This window comes from Chenopodium album, chromosome 8 (genome assembly GCF_948465745.1).
Source record: "Chenopodium album chromosome 8, dcCheAlbu1.1, whole genome shotgun sequence".
NCBI classification, from domain to species: domain Eukaryota; kingdom Viridiplantae; phylum Streptophyta; class Magnoliopsida; order Caryophyllales; family Amaranthaceae; genus Chenopodium; species Chenopodium album.
In genome coordinates this window covers 61,674,623-61,691,452 of record NC_137841.1, presented here as the reverse complement: position 1 = coordinate 61,691,452, position 16,830 = coordinate 61,674,623, and the positions used below count along the sequence as shown (strand labels likewise).

General features: G+C 33.0%; 1 protein-coding gene across 1 annotated transcript; it reads right to left on the bottom strand.

Moving 5' to 3' along the window:
• Positions 1-11,279: 11,279 nt before the first annotated feature.
• LOC145641930 (elongation factor 1-alpha) lies at positions 11,280-13,881 on the bottom strand. Its single transcript, XM_081692961.1, has 3 exons — positions 13,790-13,881; positions 12,405-12,882; positions 11,280-12,286 (listed from the first exon to the last, which is right to left on the bottom strand). The coding sequence occupies exons 2-3, from the start codon at positions 12,864-12,866 to the stop codon at positions 11,405-11,407; spliced, it is 1,344 nt and encodes a 447-aa protein (XP_081549087.1). The 5' UTR covers positions 12,867-12,882; positions 13,790-13,881; the 3' UTR covers positions 11,280-11,404.
• Positions 13,882-16,830: the final 2,949 nt, after the last annotated feature.

The window sequence follows — 16,830 nt, the reverse complement described above, 5'->3', positions numbered from 1 at the left end:
GATTTTAAGCCCCTGAAGTTTTTGCTGTGTAGTTTTGAAAATTTTGTGTGACATTGCTGTCTTATGTTGTACGCCATTTATCACTATTAATCGTCGGATGATGAATTTTCCATTTAACGGTCAGATGTGTTCATATGTAATTTGAGAATTATGTTCGTTAGCAGAGGGTCTATATTTAGTTAAAAATATTTATACTTTAAGTAAAATAAATCACGTACTATTAAGGAAAGCACAGATTAGTGGATAGTGACTAAGCGTCACTTTTAACTTTACAAGCTATCTTTTCTCCTTTCTATCTTTGAAGTGCTTTAAAAGTAATCTAAGTTTAACTAGCTTTTTGGCCCGTTCAATGCACGGGTGGTTATTTGAGTTAATTACTTTCATATGTAGGTATGCTTTTATATGCAGGTATGCTTTTATATGAAGTAATTGTTTTATTTCTAAAACTTAAGAGAAAAAAAAGACTCAGGTAAAACTGTGAAAGAAGATGGAATTTATTTAGATATATATACTTGAAGATTGTAAGATATGAAAAGATGTATTGATTTAAATAGAATTTAAACTCTAGGAGATGAAAAGACAATTTTTATTATAACTCATATGTTTATGTAATGTGTACTAATTAATTGAATTTTATTTTATTATGGTGGAAATAACACACTTTATTTTCTTACTTGAATTTGCAAGTTGTAGAATGCATAAAGATTTAAACATAAATATTAAGAGAGGTGACATATGTCATATGGGGTATTGAGTGACTTGTAATGCCATGTGTCATATGAAAAATTTGTGGTTTGTGTTTTTAAATACTAAGTATAGAAGTATAGATAGATATAGATTTTCTACAATTAGCATTTATACTGTAAATCACTAAATCGCATCACCAAAAACAGAAGTTAACAAAAATTAAATGACGACACAACAAAATTAAAAGCGTCATTACAAACTATAGTACGTACTATTGAACTTTGAAGGCAATTCACATAATCACATTAGTTTAATCGTATCGTTAAACCTTAATGGTACGGTTAACCGTTATAACGGTTACTAAAAAATAAGAAGCGTAACCGTACCGTTAAGGAACATTTAACCATAACGGTTACCATTTTTTAACGGTACGGATATCGGTTAACCGCTAACCATTAATTAAATTGTAAATCAATACTTTTTTGCTCTTTCAATAGTTCTAACTCTAATATATAATTTAGTATAAACATTAGTTGGATACAAACCGATAAAGATTGTTTAGGATTAACTTATATAACTATATATATTGTTTTTTCTAAAAAAAGTAAATAAAAATATTGTTTTTTTTTTTTTTTTTTTTATCTTGACGGTTAACCGTTTATTCAAAACTGTAACAGTTAACCACTACATTTAACGGTTCGGTGAACTGTAACCGCTTATTTTTAACGATACGGTTAATTAACCTATTAAATATGTTGGTTACATTTGTTAACGGTTACTGTAAACGATTACGGTTTTTTTTTATACATCCCTACTTTGTATCCGATCCATAGATCATAGAGTAAAAAAAAAACTACGAATATAAACAATGCAAAAAGAGTAGAAATGAAGGCTTAAAACAAGGGGAGTACTAAATACAGGAAGAATTTTACCTAAATGCATAATAAGTTAATTTTAAAAAAATGATTATATTCCAATTTTGCCCTTGTTTTTATTTAATTCTTTACACTCTTAACAATATAATCATCCCTACCGTTATTTAACCTTTTATCCTATGTAATATTCAATACTATACAAATTGATGGACAATAATGAAGTGCACTATGACGATTTGTTTGAGGTATGAAAATTATGTGTTTTATTTTTTTTTTCCCCGTAAAATCTAATTTATAGATGAACAATCAAACAAAATAAAATTTCCATATTATACAATTCTATTCTAGGACATGTCAGGGTGTCGGGATGTGTTTTCGGGGATCAACGATACCCCCGGATCAGAATTCCGGGGGTCAACAGTACCCCCCGGATAAAATTTCCGGGGGTCAACAATACCCCCCAGATCAGATTTCCAGGGGTCAACAATACCCCCCGGATAAGATTTCCGGGGGTCAATATTAATCCCGAAAAAAAAGAACGAAATATTATACAATAAGAACAAAATTACACATATAAATTACCTTAGATGGGAGGAAAAATGAATGTGAAATTTGTGGGATTAGCAAAAAATTTCGGGATTAGCAAAATGTCGTGGGATTAGCAGAGGTAGATCGTAGAAATGGAGAATTTTTTAAGTTGAATTTTATGTTCAAGTTAAAATGATATATTGAGTTCTAAAAATTGAATAAGGGTATTTTAGTCTTTTATTATTTTCATATAAATAAATAATTCCTACATTTAGGTTATTTTGTACTGCATTTAGTACTTGTGTAAAATAAAAACATTTCTATGAATTTAATTAATGAAAAAAGATTAGAGTGCAAGAGCAATTGAACCCAGGATGCCTTTCTTTAATATAGGGCTAGAAAGACATATAGACATGCCTTTCCTTAATAATGTGGATCACGTTTATATTGTTAAAAAGTGATTTATTTACTGGAAGTTTCTTTTTAGCACTCGATGTCCCAATCCATTCATATCTTTTCGATGGAAAAGTGAAATACAAGTAGAATTTTGGGAACTCCAATTTTTTATTTGTTTATTTTGAGTTAAGAGTAAAAAGGAAGGCTTAGAATTGGTAAACCATTGCGTAAGTAATTACTGGACAATGAGCTATAACTTGTACATAAGGTTAGGTCCAATTTTTTTTTTTTTTTGGTGCAAATGAGGGGCTAGACCCCGAAAGAAGGTTAGGTCCAATTTTACTTGAATTGAAATTGACATGTCTAATCAAAGTCTACCCATTAGTCTAATCAATTGAAAAATGACCAATTGACTTAAATTACAACTACTTTAGTCCAATTCTTATTTTGTATATATGGAGTTTGAATTTCTTTTATTTGATAAAGTAAGGATAAGTTTATCCCTAGTCTTAAGATGAGTCTTTAGACAAGTCTTGAGCAAGATTTTAGCAATAATCTCTATCAAGACTACATATAGTCTTGAGATGAGTTTTGGATTCTAAAACCCATCTTGAGACTATACAAATGGACAAAAATAATTATGTTGTCCAATAGTGAGTTGCCAACTCACAATATTAAAATAATTAATAAATATATAAATAAATTAATGTTATAAATATTAATTGGATAAGTAAATCTGGAGTGGGTCTTGGAATAATGTGTAAAATTGGAGATTGTATGAGTCTGAATAATAAAAAAGTAATTAAAAGTTAGTGAAAATCTGACGTGGCAGAGTCTGAAGTATAGGTCTCAGTCTTGGGATAAACTTACCATAAGTTCATTTAATAATAATAATATATATATATATATATATATATATATATATATATATATATATATATATATATATATATATATATATATATATATATATATATATATATATATATATATATATATATATATATAAGCTAAACTTTTAGCCAGGTGACGAGACAGCGACACTTGGCGTTCCAATTTTTCGCCAAGTGTCGCGCCACGCAGGATAGAGTTATATAGAATTAAATTTGTAGGATAAAAAAGTTGGTTTAGAATTCTATTTTCAATCAAATTTGAATAGAATTTTAAGATAAAATTTTAATTTAGAATTTTATTTTCGATAAAGTACCAATGTTTCATATGTACAATTAGGCCACAAGACAACATTGTATAGCATTTTAACTTTTCTCCAAGTGTCGTACCACGTTGGATAAATATCGGTAGATTTTGTAGAAGAAAAAAAAGTTAATTTAGAATTCTATTTTCAATCAATTAAATTGAATTATAAAATAATTTTATCTTAAAATTCCATAATCAACCCGGGCATCGCACGAGGCACAAAACTATATATATATATATATATATATATATATATATATATATATATATATATATATATATATATATATATATATATATTAAAAGACACACCAACAATGACACGTGTCATCTTCTGGTGTGTCCTTAATATATTTTTTTAAAAAAACTTTATAAACTTAAATATCTATCATATCTTTGTATAAATAAATTCATATATTAGTAATTACTTTTTAATATATAATGACTATTTATAGTAAAAAAAATAAAATGATGAATATATATTTTTACTTAACATAGTTGGTGAATGAAAAATTATCATATTTGAAGAAAAAAAAATGCCATCAAAGTTCAAAATAGAAGAAAGCTATATAATATGTATTCAAATAAGATAAAAAAATATACTCCCTCCGTCCCTTTTTTACATTCCTGTTTGTAAAAATTACACGAAATTAAGGAACTAAGAATAAAACAAATAACAATAAAACAAAACACAATGGGAAGTACAAAACATTAAATGATGTCTTTGAGTAAAACAAAGATAGATTAATATTTAATGATGCCATATAATAAAAAAAAAAAAAAAAAAAAAAAAAAAAAAAAAAAAAAAGGAGCAATAGCATGCTCCTATTGGAAAATTAAGAACCAATAATATTCATCTAAATTTAAGAGTGAGAATAGGAAAGTAAGAGTGAGAAAATAAGAGTGAACATTAATTACAAAACAGAAAAAGAGGGATAATTTGGGATATTTAGAAAAAAAAAATACTTATTACTAAAAAAGGAAAAGAGGAATGTAATTTTGGAATACCCAAAAAAGGAAAGCAGGAATGTAAAAAAGGGACAGATGAAGTATATTTTAAGTAGCTTGTTTGAGATTAAAAAAAAAGATTTAAAATTAATATTCCGTGACAGAGATTGAAAAACCGTGTATGACACGGGATCTAACCTAGTATAATATTAATGACTAGCATAGACCTAAGCAGCTAAGCTTGTTTTTTAAGGATCAAGCTTATTATAATCAAGCCCATTATCGCTAAATCAGCCTATATTTACACAACTACTGATTTACCCCAAATCAATTCAAGAAGTACAAATTTGGCACATCTAATTACGCTTTTAAATACTTGACATGTGATTAATATAAGCAATTTTTTTCTCTCTCTACTTATTCACTCTAGAAAGTACATTTCTGATTGAGCGGGGTGTTCCCAGGATCATATCAAACCCTAGGGCAACTTACTCTTTCTCTTCTGTAGGCTAACTAACATCTTGAAGAAGATAATTTTCAACTACTCGGGTTATCCCTAAAATACCCCTCTTTGTGACTTAAAGATTATTTATGTTCTTGAAACAAGCTAGCTAGTTAGCCTAACTAGGATAGAACATGCCAAACAAGCTAGCTAGTTAGCCTAACTAGGATAGAACATGCCAAAAACCAATATTTCTAATGAACAATGTTCTAAGATGGTAATGTTAACTAGATTAGTTATATAAAATCGCAAAAGATGGTACCCATCAATTATGATCAAATTTTATTTACATTACTACTATTTGTGCCTTTACACATTTTTTTTCCAAGTTGCATGATACTAAATTACTAAGGCATTATTGGACATGTTCATCTTATGGTGTATACCCCAGCCTGTCTGCGTACATTCGTAGTCTATACCCCAGTCGGTCGGCATGCATTCGAAGACATTTTAGTATGGTTTATGGTACAAAAGTTGTTAAGAAAATCCCATCAACTTAATTCAAAATAGAGGTATTATTATGTAGCATCATTTTTCTATATATTTCCCTTAGACAAGTACCTTCCATGAGTAATTGAATGACATTCAATTATAGCAAAGAAAGTAGTGGCACTTCATTTTAACCTAATTTTTGGACAAGATATTTAATGACAACCTTTCCTCTGACATATTCAAAACTATTTTCATGTGGCATTTATCGTCCATCTACCACCCTCATTACATAGAAATTTTACACCCAATTTTTTGTCAAACAATGAAATAATGAATTAAGGTTTGGTAATACACTTCCGGCTCGTGAAGTAGATATAAATTAAGCTAAGTAATGTAAGTTAGTATATATGATCCATGATTACTTCTCGTCAAAAAAAGAATACATGATTACTTCTTAATTAGGAAAATAAAATGAATAACTAAAAGTGAAGAAAACTTCATACACCAATCTTAAACGATAAGGAGGACAAAATATGTATTTTCTCTGTCCCATAATATAATGCTTAAAATTTTCCTCAATATTTTAATATAACTGCCATATACATCTTAACAGCCATACAAATGAAAACATGCCCTACACAAAGAGATCATTACAGTGTACTTATCCAATTATAGGTCGACGGTGAAGTTGACTAAACAAATAAGGAACCAATATCAATATATATCATCCAGTTCCTAGATTTTGACTTAATTAAATTAGTTTTATGTGTCATTTATTGTTCCTACAATAATCCCAACGGTTCTACGCGTACCTCACCAATAGCAATTAATATCCCTAATACAGTATTTTAGCCAATTGTTACACCTTATATATAACTCACTTTCTTCACTCTTATGATAAAAATATAAAAATCTGAGCTTAAATAAAGGGGCTCACATTTTTACACATAATTTTCCACGAAAAGTGTTGTATTTTAATTAAAGTCAATGGGTTTTCCTACAAAATGGCCTGTTGTAACGTTTTTACTAGTTAGCATTGTGCTTAGTTTGAGTGTAGTGACATTTGGAGATGGTAAGCTAAAGACCGAAAGATTTGATGATGAAGATTGTGGTTTTAGGTGTCGTGGTCCAAGAGGTGGGCCATTTGGCAGCCGTGGGAGGTGGGGTGGACCAAGAGGTGGAAGATTTCATGGTCCAGGGCATTTTGGTGGGCCGAGGGACGACCCACGTTTTGGTGGTCCCGGTAGAGGTGGCGGTCTTGGCGGAGGAGGTGGTCTAGGTGGTGGTGGTGGTGGAGGTCTAGGTGGTGGCGGTGGAGGTGGTCTTGGCGGTGGTGGTGGTGCTGGTGGAGGCTTTGGTGGTGGAGCTGGAGGTGGTGCCGGAGGAGGTTTAGGTGGAGGTGGTGCCGGAGGAGGTTTAGGTGGAGGTGGTGGAGGAGGATTAGGTGGCGGAGGTGGTCTAGGAGGAGGTTCTGGTGGAGGTCTAGGTGGTGGTGCCGGAGGAGGAGTAGGGGGTGGTACTGGAGGTGGCCTTGGAGGTGGTGCAGGCGGTGGAGGTGGGGCAGGCGGAGGAGGTGGAGTCGGAGGTGGTTCCGGTGGAGGATTCGGAGGTGGTGCGGGTGGGGGACTAGGGGGTGGTGCCGGAGGAGGTGTTGGTGGAGGTGGTGGTGCTGGTGGAGGAGGGGGAGGTGGACTTGGCGGTGGTGCGGGTCATGGAGGAGGATTTGGAGCAGGTGGAGGAGTAGGAGGTGGTGCTGGAGGAGGTCTAGGTGGTGGTGCAGGTGGAGGAGAAGGTGGTGGACTTGGTAGTGGTTCGGGTCAAGGTGGAGGATTTGGAGCTGGTGGGGGTGTTGGAGGTGGTGCCGGAGGAGGTCTTGGAGGTGGTGGTGGAGCAGGTGGAGGAGGTGGTGGTGGACTTGGCGGTGGTTCAGGTAAAGGTGGAGGATTTGGAGCTGGTGGGGGTGTTGGAGGCGGTGCCGGAGGAGGTCTTGGTGGTGGCGGTGGAGCTGGAGGAGGAGGTGGTGGAGGTTTAGGTGGTGGTTCGGGCCATGGAGGTGGATTTGGTGCTGGAGGTGGTGTAGGAGGTGGAGCAGCTGGGGCAGGAGGTGGGGGTGGGGGAGGAGGAGGTGGTGGTGGAGGCGGTGGTCTTGGTGGAGGTGCGGGTCAAGGTGGTGGCTTTGGTGCTGGTGGAGGAGTTGGAAGTGGTGCGGGTGGAGGACTTGGAAGTGGTGCCGGCTTAGGTGGTGGTCATGGACTTGGTGGTGGAGGAGGAGTTGGCATCGGTGTTGGCATTGGTGTAGGAATTGGAGTTGGCGCCGGTGCTGGCAAAGGAGTAGGCACTGGTGTTGGTGTAGGTGGTGGAGGAAGACGCTAGATATGTTACAAACCCACATTTTAGTTTCTTTTCAACATCGTATTTTGGACTCGGCATGTGGGTTTCAATTTGTTGAATTACATTATATTCTTTTGCAAAAGTTATGTTGGGTATTAAAGCAAAAAGATTAACCCAATTTAATGAAAATTATAATCAAATTTCCCAATTGTAATCTTAGCCTCGTATACTATATGCTTATTAGTATTGCTAAGTACATTATATGCTTATAGTATACTACTTCGTATATACTAAAAGCTTTCATTTCATTTTTACAAAAAAAAAAAATTAAATAAAAATAAATAAATAATAAAAAATAAAAATACATGAACAAATTTGGTGCTACATTAGTTCTTGCATAACATAATCTAACAAATGGAGTGTCAAATACTCATTTGTAAATCTTCTGTTTTCGCAGCTTGCATATCCAACTTCACATTAGAAAAAGTGAGGGGAAAAAATGTGACGAGCAACATTTGATTTTATGTGATAATAACCTATACTATTATGTAATTTCATATCATATCAATAAAGAAAAAAAGAAAGTACTACCTCCGTTTCTTATTATGTGCAACAAAAGAATATTTTATGTCTCACAAATAATACCCCTTTGTTACACATAAATACATAATAAGAAACGGAGGTGGTAGATCTAATCCATAAACTAATTAAACTCATAAATGGAAGTAGGGTATAAAGCATAAATGAACCACTTGTCCACTTGACCAAACAGTAGGATCTCTCTTTCAAGTTGTAAATTAAATATCTCTCTCAATTTCTTTTCTTTATCGCTCCATCCATATTTTTAGATGTTATTGTAGTATTTCTAGTGTTCAATGCAAATTTTGCATCATTTATTATTTGCAGTATATAATACAGAGTAAGATTTTTTTTCTTTTTATAGTAAGTTTTTGAAATCTAAAAACAATTTTCAAATTATATTCAGTACAGAGTAGAATAAAAAGATAAAATAAAATAACACTTTGATTTAAAACAGAAAAATTTACAAAAATATAGCTTTTAAAAAACTTATTTACGGTTTTGCATTTGAGTGAAACTTAATTATGAAAATACTAGGCTTGGTAATACATTTAGGGGTAATTTTTTCTTTAGAGACAAACCGCTACCTTAAGTAGCGGTTATAGTCTAAAACCGCTACCTTAGGGTTTGTTTGGCAATTTTTTTTTTTTTTTTTTGTTTTCAATTATCTGTTTTTTTTTAGAACAAAAAACCAAAAAAGGAAACAAGAAAAAGGTGTTTCCACTTTTCAGTTGTTAGTTTTCAATATTATCATGATTTTAATGGGTTTGTTTAATTTTTGTTTAATTATATGACATATATCATATGAGTTTGAAAACCAAAAAACAGAAAACCACAACGATGTCAAACGAATCATTAAGTAGTGGTTTGTGTTTAGTACTCTAAATAAAGATACGGAGTAACATTTTATGAAGGGTAAAACCGGTTTTAGGTACTTAGCGGTTTTACTCTAAAAAATAAAAAACAAAAATAAACTTATCCGAACCTACGTGGACAGTAGTTCCGTAGATAAGTTTCATTCCGACGCAAAAGTGTAAATAAGTTTTAGGGCTTGTTTGGTTGACATAATAAAACATGGGAATTGAAACTTCCTAGGAATTGCAAATTTTGTATGTTGTTTGGTTGGCAAAAATTTGATGATATGGGGGAAGTGGAACTTCCTAGGAATTTTGAGTTACCACAAAATGTAGGAATTCACTTACCTAACCTCCCCCCTTAGGTTGAAAATTTCATCATACACGCATGGTACACCCGGTCAAAATGCATGAGTTATAAAAACGCAGAAAGAACATTGTATACAAATACAAAATACACGAGAAAAAAAAAATCAAAACATTTTTATTCCTTATTCATTATTTACATTCCATATTACTTTTGATAAACAAAATTTCATTTTTTTTGTTAAAAGAAAGAAATTGGGTTTATAGAGAGAGAAACTAGAGAGAGAGAGAGGAGAAAATATGTTAAATTTTGAATTTCAAAGTGATTTAATGTTATTTTGGAGTTGATTTATCGTTTTGGTGAATCATTTATTGAAAGATCGATGTAATTGACAAATTCGTTGTTGAGATAAAAGGTATCTATTTTTATGTTTTGGTGTTATTTTCTTAGGTTGAAGATGATGTTCTTCCTATTTTGATCAATGTTCTTTTATCATTTTTTTAATTGCAATGAAATATGTTTTAAGTCTGATCAATATGTTCTTTAAGTCTAAACTATATGTTCTTTACAATACAAACAATGTTCTTTGAGGCAATATATATTAATCATGTTCTTTGGTTATAATAATACAAATTATGTTCTTTGGGTATAATAATACAAATTATGTTCTTTTTACTTATATAATATGTTCTTATATTTTGAATTTTAATTTTTTTAAAAATTAAGAAAGAAATTTTGATTTATATTTGTGTAAAATTAATTTTAGATAGAGAAATTTTTTATATATGAATATTTTCTAATTCAAATGTAATATTTTGAAATGATTTGACATTAAATTATTAGTAAAACTCAATTCATAATTGTCTTTTACCTTTTTGATAATAAATATCTCATAATATACCGTGTTCTTTATATTTCAGTGATATGTTCTTTTATAAATTCATGATGTACTTTATAATTATTTGTTATGTTCTTTCCACTTTAATCTGGGCGTACCATGCACGTGGTACACCTGGGTGTACAAACCACTAATTGATCTGGTCTTGGATATCCTTTGCCTATGTTCTAGTCTCACCTATTTTTGTTGTTGTTACGTGCCAAGAAGGGTTACCTCTAGAGCTCATGATCTGGCAGCCCGGGCCAGGAATGGGGATAGAAGTAACTGAGAGGTGTATTGTTTCCTAGCTGTCAAAAAAAAAAAAAAAAAAAAGTTAAAATAATACTAAGTAAGAATGATTTTTTCTATGGTAGGATGAAATGATTTAGATAGAAACCTCTCATACGTCAACCCAACCGAGATTAAAGCTTTGAGAGTATGGGGAAAGGAAAATCTTTACCCTCAAAGTGTTCCTACCGGAAATTAAACCCCCAAGTCCCTAACTCATCCTTATCAATTCTCAAGCTTACACTTTTATCTTACACACCCGCCACAATATCAACATGAAGTTTTAACATTTAAATTTTGTTAAATTTGACTTATTTTTTCTGAAGTTAAGTTCTGAGCTGCTGAAGCACTTTCAGTTGTATGCACTTATGCAGCACTTTTTTAGTTGCTTTGGAAGTTTGGAACCTTGATTCAAATCGGACTTTCAATAACAGTAGAATTAATGTTGAGACTCTAGTAGGCGACACAGGAACACATGTAAACACAAAAATTCTGGGCAGCTTATAAAATTGAGAACTCAAGAATCTAAATGACATAAAACAGTACACAGAAAACCTTCAAGAGCCTAAACAAAACTTTAAAATTAAGACTTGACAAAACATCCTATTTCTTCTTTAGGGCAGCCTTGGTAACCTTGGCACCGGTTGGGTCCTTCTTCTCAACATTCTTGATGACACCGACAGCAACAGTCTGCCTCATGTCCCTCACAGCAAAACGACCAAGGGGTGGGTACTCTGCGAAAGTCTCCACCACCATAGGCTTGGTGGGAATCATCTTAACCATACCGGCATCACCGTTCTTCAAGAACTTAGGCTCCTTCTCAATCTCCTTACCTGAACGCCTGTCAATCTTGGTAACAAGCTCAGCAAACTTAACAGCAATGTGAGAAGTGTGGCAATCCAACACTGGAGCATAACCGTTTCCAATCTGTCCAGGGTGGTTCATGATGATGACCTGGGCAGTGAAGTTGGCTGCCTCCTTAGCAGGGTCATTCTTGGAGTCAGAAGCAACGAAACCACGCTTGAGATCCTTGACAGCAACATTCTTAACATTGAACCCAACGTTGTCACCAGGGAGAGCCTCTGGAAGAGACTCGTGGTGCATCTCAACTGACTTAACTTCAGTGGTCAGTCCAGTGGGACCGAAGGTAACAAGCATACCAGGCTTCAACACACCAGTCTCAACACGTCCCACGGGCACCGTTCCAATACCTCCAATCTTGTACACATCCTGAAGTGGAAGACGGAGGGGCTTGTCTGAGGGCCTCTTTGGCTCGTTGATCAAGTCAAGAGCCTCAAGAAGGGTTGGTCCCTTGTACCAGTCAAGGTTGGTGGACCTCTCAATCATGTTGTCACCCTCAAACCCGGAGATGGGAACGAATGGGATTTTGTCTGGGTTGTAACCAACCTTCTTGAGGTATGAGGAGACTTCCTTGACAATTTCTTCGTACCTACCCTTTGAGTACTTGGGGGTGGTGGCATCCATCTATATAGAAAACAAGGCATGATCAGAATAGTGCAAACACTGAAAACTAAAACAAACTAAATCATAGGAGTATAGGACTCAATAAACTGCATATCAATGAAACAGTGGTAATTTATACCTTGTTACAACAACAGATCATTTGTTTGACACCAAGGGTGAAGGCAAGAAGAGCGTGCTCACGGGTCTGACCATCCTTGGAGATACCAGCCTCAAAACCTCCAGTGGTGGAATCAATAATGAGGATAGCACAATCAGCCTGGGAGGTACCAGTAATCATGTTCTTGATAAAGTCACGATGTCCGGGGGCATCAATTACGGTACAGTAGTACTTGTTGGTCTCAAACTTCCACAAGGCAATATCAATAGTGATACCACGCTCACGCTCGGCCTTAAGTTTGTCAAGCACCCATGCGTACTTGAAGGACCTCTTGTTCATCTCAGCTGCTTCCTTCTCGAATCTCTCGATCACACGCTTGTCAATACCACCAAGCTTGTAGATCAAGTGACCAGTGGTGGTCGACTTTCCAGAGTCGACGTGGCCAATGACCACCAAACTGATATGAATCTTTTCCTTACCCATGATGAACTTTGTGAAGCTGCTTGCATAAACAAAACGAGTTAGGACCAACCCATATTCAAAAGAAGAACAACAAATTATGCATTACATGGGATTTACACTTCAATACGACATCGAACAGCTACAGAACCATACAACATACAACACATTTCATTGGATACTAATTTTTTTTTTTTACACCAATGCAAAACATACCAATAAATCAGATTCAAGCTATCCAAGGCATCATTTAATCATCGCAAATAATCAAATAAACAAGTCAAACTAAGATGAATCTCTAACACACATCAGATTCAATGTTTACCACACTAGCTCTGTAATTCAAATTCATGCAGTAGTTTCTTAGCCCGCCAAAACCCCGTCAAATTCAACAGTAAACAAAATCATCATAAACCAATACATAGCAAGCCTAAAAAACATCGAACAATAATAACACCATATATTAACTTGATTTTGAAATGAAAATTGATTCAAAATTGAAAAAAAACAAATCAAGATGAACAATTTCACAAAAAGCAATCAACAGAGTAGAGATCTGAGTAGCAAAATCATAAACAAACATAATCAAAGTAACACCCAAATCAACAAACACAATTTAAATGTAAACTAACAAAACCATGCAGCTTAAATCCAGCATAAATTCAAGCATAAAATTGAATTCAACCCCACAACTTGACCAAAAAAACAACCATCAATTTATCAAATTAACTCGAACACACACATAAACAGAATCAATCAACTCAAATCTAACTTCAAATTCAATAAAAACAACAAAAAAACTTAATCACAAATTAACAAAAAAAAAATTACAAAAATCATCAAAATAATAAAATAAGCAGGAATTGAATCTGTGCATGCAAGATTATCAACAACATTTGAAAAAAACTAAATGGATAATTTGGAATTTAGGAGAGAGAAAGACGAACCAAGCAGAAGATGAGCAGAAACCCTAGCCGAGAATGAGAGTTAAGCAAATTGAGCAAAGAGGGTTTGCAGAGAGAGGCGGGTTTTGGTTTTTATAGTAGAGGCAAAATTTTGCAAAGGAATAGAGTAGGTCAACTTGTATTTGACCAAATTGTCCTTTCATTTTTAGGTTGAATTTACCAAATTGTCCTTGTCAAATTTTTTGATATGATAAATGGGATGATAAGATTAGGGATGGACAATGGTCTATTGTTTGTTTTATTATTATGATGTGAAATTTTGAAAAATAACTGAGGTTGGTCTTTTATTAGTTTAATGGTTTGTTTGCTTTTTTTTAAATAATGTTTTTTTGTATTTATGAGCCTAAAATTTGTTATATATTTAGATAAAATTCCTAATATTAAAAGATAATATATAATATTTAATTAATTTAAACTTAAAAATCTCATTCGCCAATTTTTCTTACATGGCATTTAAATTATTTAATTCTAAAAGAAATTAATAATCTCTTATTTAATTAACTACTACTAAGATTTATAATCCTACATGGCGCGCTGAGAAAATTAGATCCTACGTGGCTATCTAAAAACTCGGGAAAAAACTCCCCTTTATATATATATACTAGTTTTGTGCCCCGGCGATGCCCGGGTAGTTTATGGACTTTTAAGATAAAATTAACTTTTAACTTTAAAATAGAATTCTAAATTAACTTTTAAATTGAAAATAGAATTCTAAATTAACTTTTTTTTCTACAAAGTCAATCTATGTTTATCCAACGTGGTACGATACTTGGCGAAAAATTAAAATGCTAAATGATGTTGTCGTGTGGCCTAATTATAAATTTATTATTTGGTATTTTATCGAAAATATAACTCTAAACTAATAATCTTATTCTAAAATTCTATCCTAGTTTGATTGAAAATAGAATTCTTACCTAATTTTTTTATCTTATGAAATATATCTAAGGTGGCGCGACACTTAATTAAACGTTTTTTTTTTTTATCATATGAAGTCTATTTAAATCTATCCAAGGTGGCACGACACTTGGCGAAAAGTTAGAATGCCAAGTGTCGCTGCCTCGTGACCTGGCTAAAAGTTTAGCTTTATATATTAGTTATATGATATGATATGATACTAGTTTTGTGCCCCGTGCGATGCCCGGGTTGTTTATGGACTTTTAAGATAAAATGATATTCTAATTTAATTGGACTGAAAATATAATTCTAAATTAACTTTTTTTTTTCTACAAAGTCTATCTATATTTATCCAACGTGGTACGACACTTGATGAAAAGTTAAAACGCTATATGATGTTGTCTTGTGGCCTAATTATAAATTTATTATTTGGTATTTTATCGAAAATAAAACTCTAAGCTAACATCTTATTCTAAAATTATATCCTAATTTGATTGAAAATGGAATTTTAACTAACTTTTTTTTTTTAATCTTATGAAGTCTATTTATATCTATCCAAGGTGGGCCGACACTTTGCGAAAAGTTAGAATGTCAAGTGTCGCTATTTCGTGACCTAGCTAAAAGTTTAGCTTTATATATTAGTTACTAGTCTTGTGGCCCGGCGATGCCCGGGTAGTTTATGGACTTTTAAGATAAAATTATACTACGTATTATAATTCAATTTGATTGAAAATAGAATTCTAAATTAACTCTTTTTACTACAAAGTCAATCTATATTTTATCCAACGTGGATACTTGGTGAAAAATTAAAATGTTAAATGATGTTGTCTTGTGGCCTAATTATAAATTTATTATTTGATATTTTATCAAAAATATAACTCTAAACTAATAATCTTATTCTAAAATTCTATCCTATAGAATTCTTACCTAATTTTTTTTTATCTTATGAAATCTATCCAAGGTGGCGCGACACTTGACGGTTTTTTTATCACATGAAGTCTATTTAAATTTATCCAAGGTGGCGCGACACTTGGCGAAAAGTTAGAATGCCAAGTGTCGCTATTTCGTGACCTGACTAAAAGTTTAGCTTTATATATTAGTTATATGATATGATATTAGATTAGTATAGTATCCATGTAAATGTGTAATTTCACGTTTATAAAGTTAAATTACATAGTAGTAAACCATAAAAATTCAAACTTATACTTGTACAAATAAAGAGGTAGAAAAACATACGAGAATAATGATTTTATTGATAATTTGTGGGTTACAACTCTTGTAGATCTCTTGATCCTTATCTCTAAAGGATTAGGGTTTTGATATTTGTTTATAGTACGGGGTCTTGTCGGCTTAATCCATACTATGTACCTACAATGTTTGGTAGTAGGGAGGAGACGGGTCTTGTGACTTATTCCATCTGAGCCTAATTAAACCCTAGATTCGACCCTCTTTATATAGAGAGTCGTAGAGTAATTTACAAGGTAATAATCATATATTATACGAGATCTGAACATAAATATCTTATATTTTTTATATTATCTCCTTATTCACATATCTGAACACCTAATAATTAACAAAATTTTGGTGTCAACAAATGCCCCCTCGAGACCTATCGTGGAGATTTGATATCGGATGCAACTTGGTCTCGAAATTTTCTTGTAGAATCTAAAAGCAAATTTGACATGCCTCCATTATTTCTACGAATTTTGATACTTGAAGAATGGAGATGATGAAGAGCGAAAATTGTTCCACCGAGCGTGCCAATTTGTAAACTATATAAATTCAAACCTACAATATACAAATAAAGAGGTAGAAAAATATACGGGAACAATGATTTTATTGATAATTTGTGGGTTACAACTCTCATAGATCTCTTGATTCCTCTCTCTAAAGGGCTAGGGTTTTGATATTTGTTTACAATACGGGGCTTTGTCGGCTTAATCCATGATATGTACCTATAATGTTTGGTAGTAGGGAGGAGACGGGTCTTGTGACTTATTCCATCTGAGCCTAATAAACCCTAGATTCGACCCTCTTTATATAGAGAGTCGTTGAGTAGTTTACAAGATAATAATCATATATTCTACGAGATCCTGAAGATAAATATCTTATATATTTTGATATTATCT

Coding starts and splice junctions, on each gene's coding strand:
- LOC145641930 (XM_081692961.1), bottom strand. CDS start 12,866: ATGGGTAAGGAAAAGATTCATATCAGTTTGGTGGTCATTGGCCACGTC. Junction 12,287..12,404: donor TGATCTGTTGTTGTAACAAG/GTATAAATTACC, acceptor TTTTCTATATAG/ATGGATGCCACCACCCCCAA.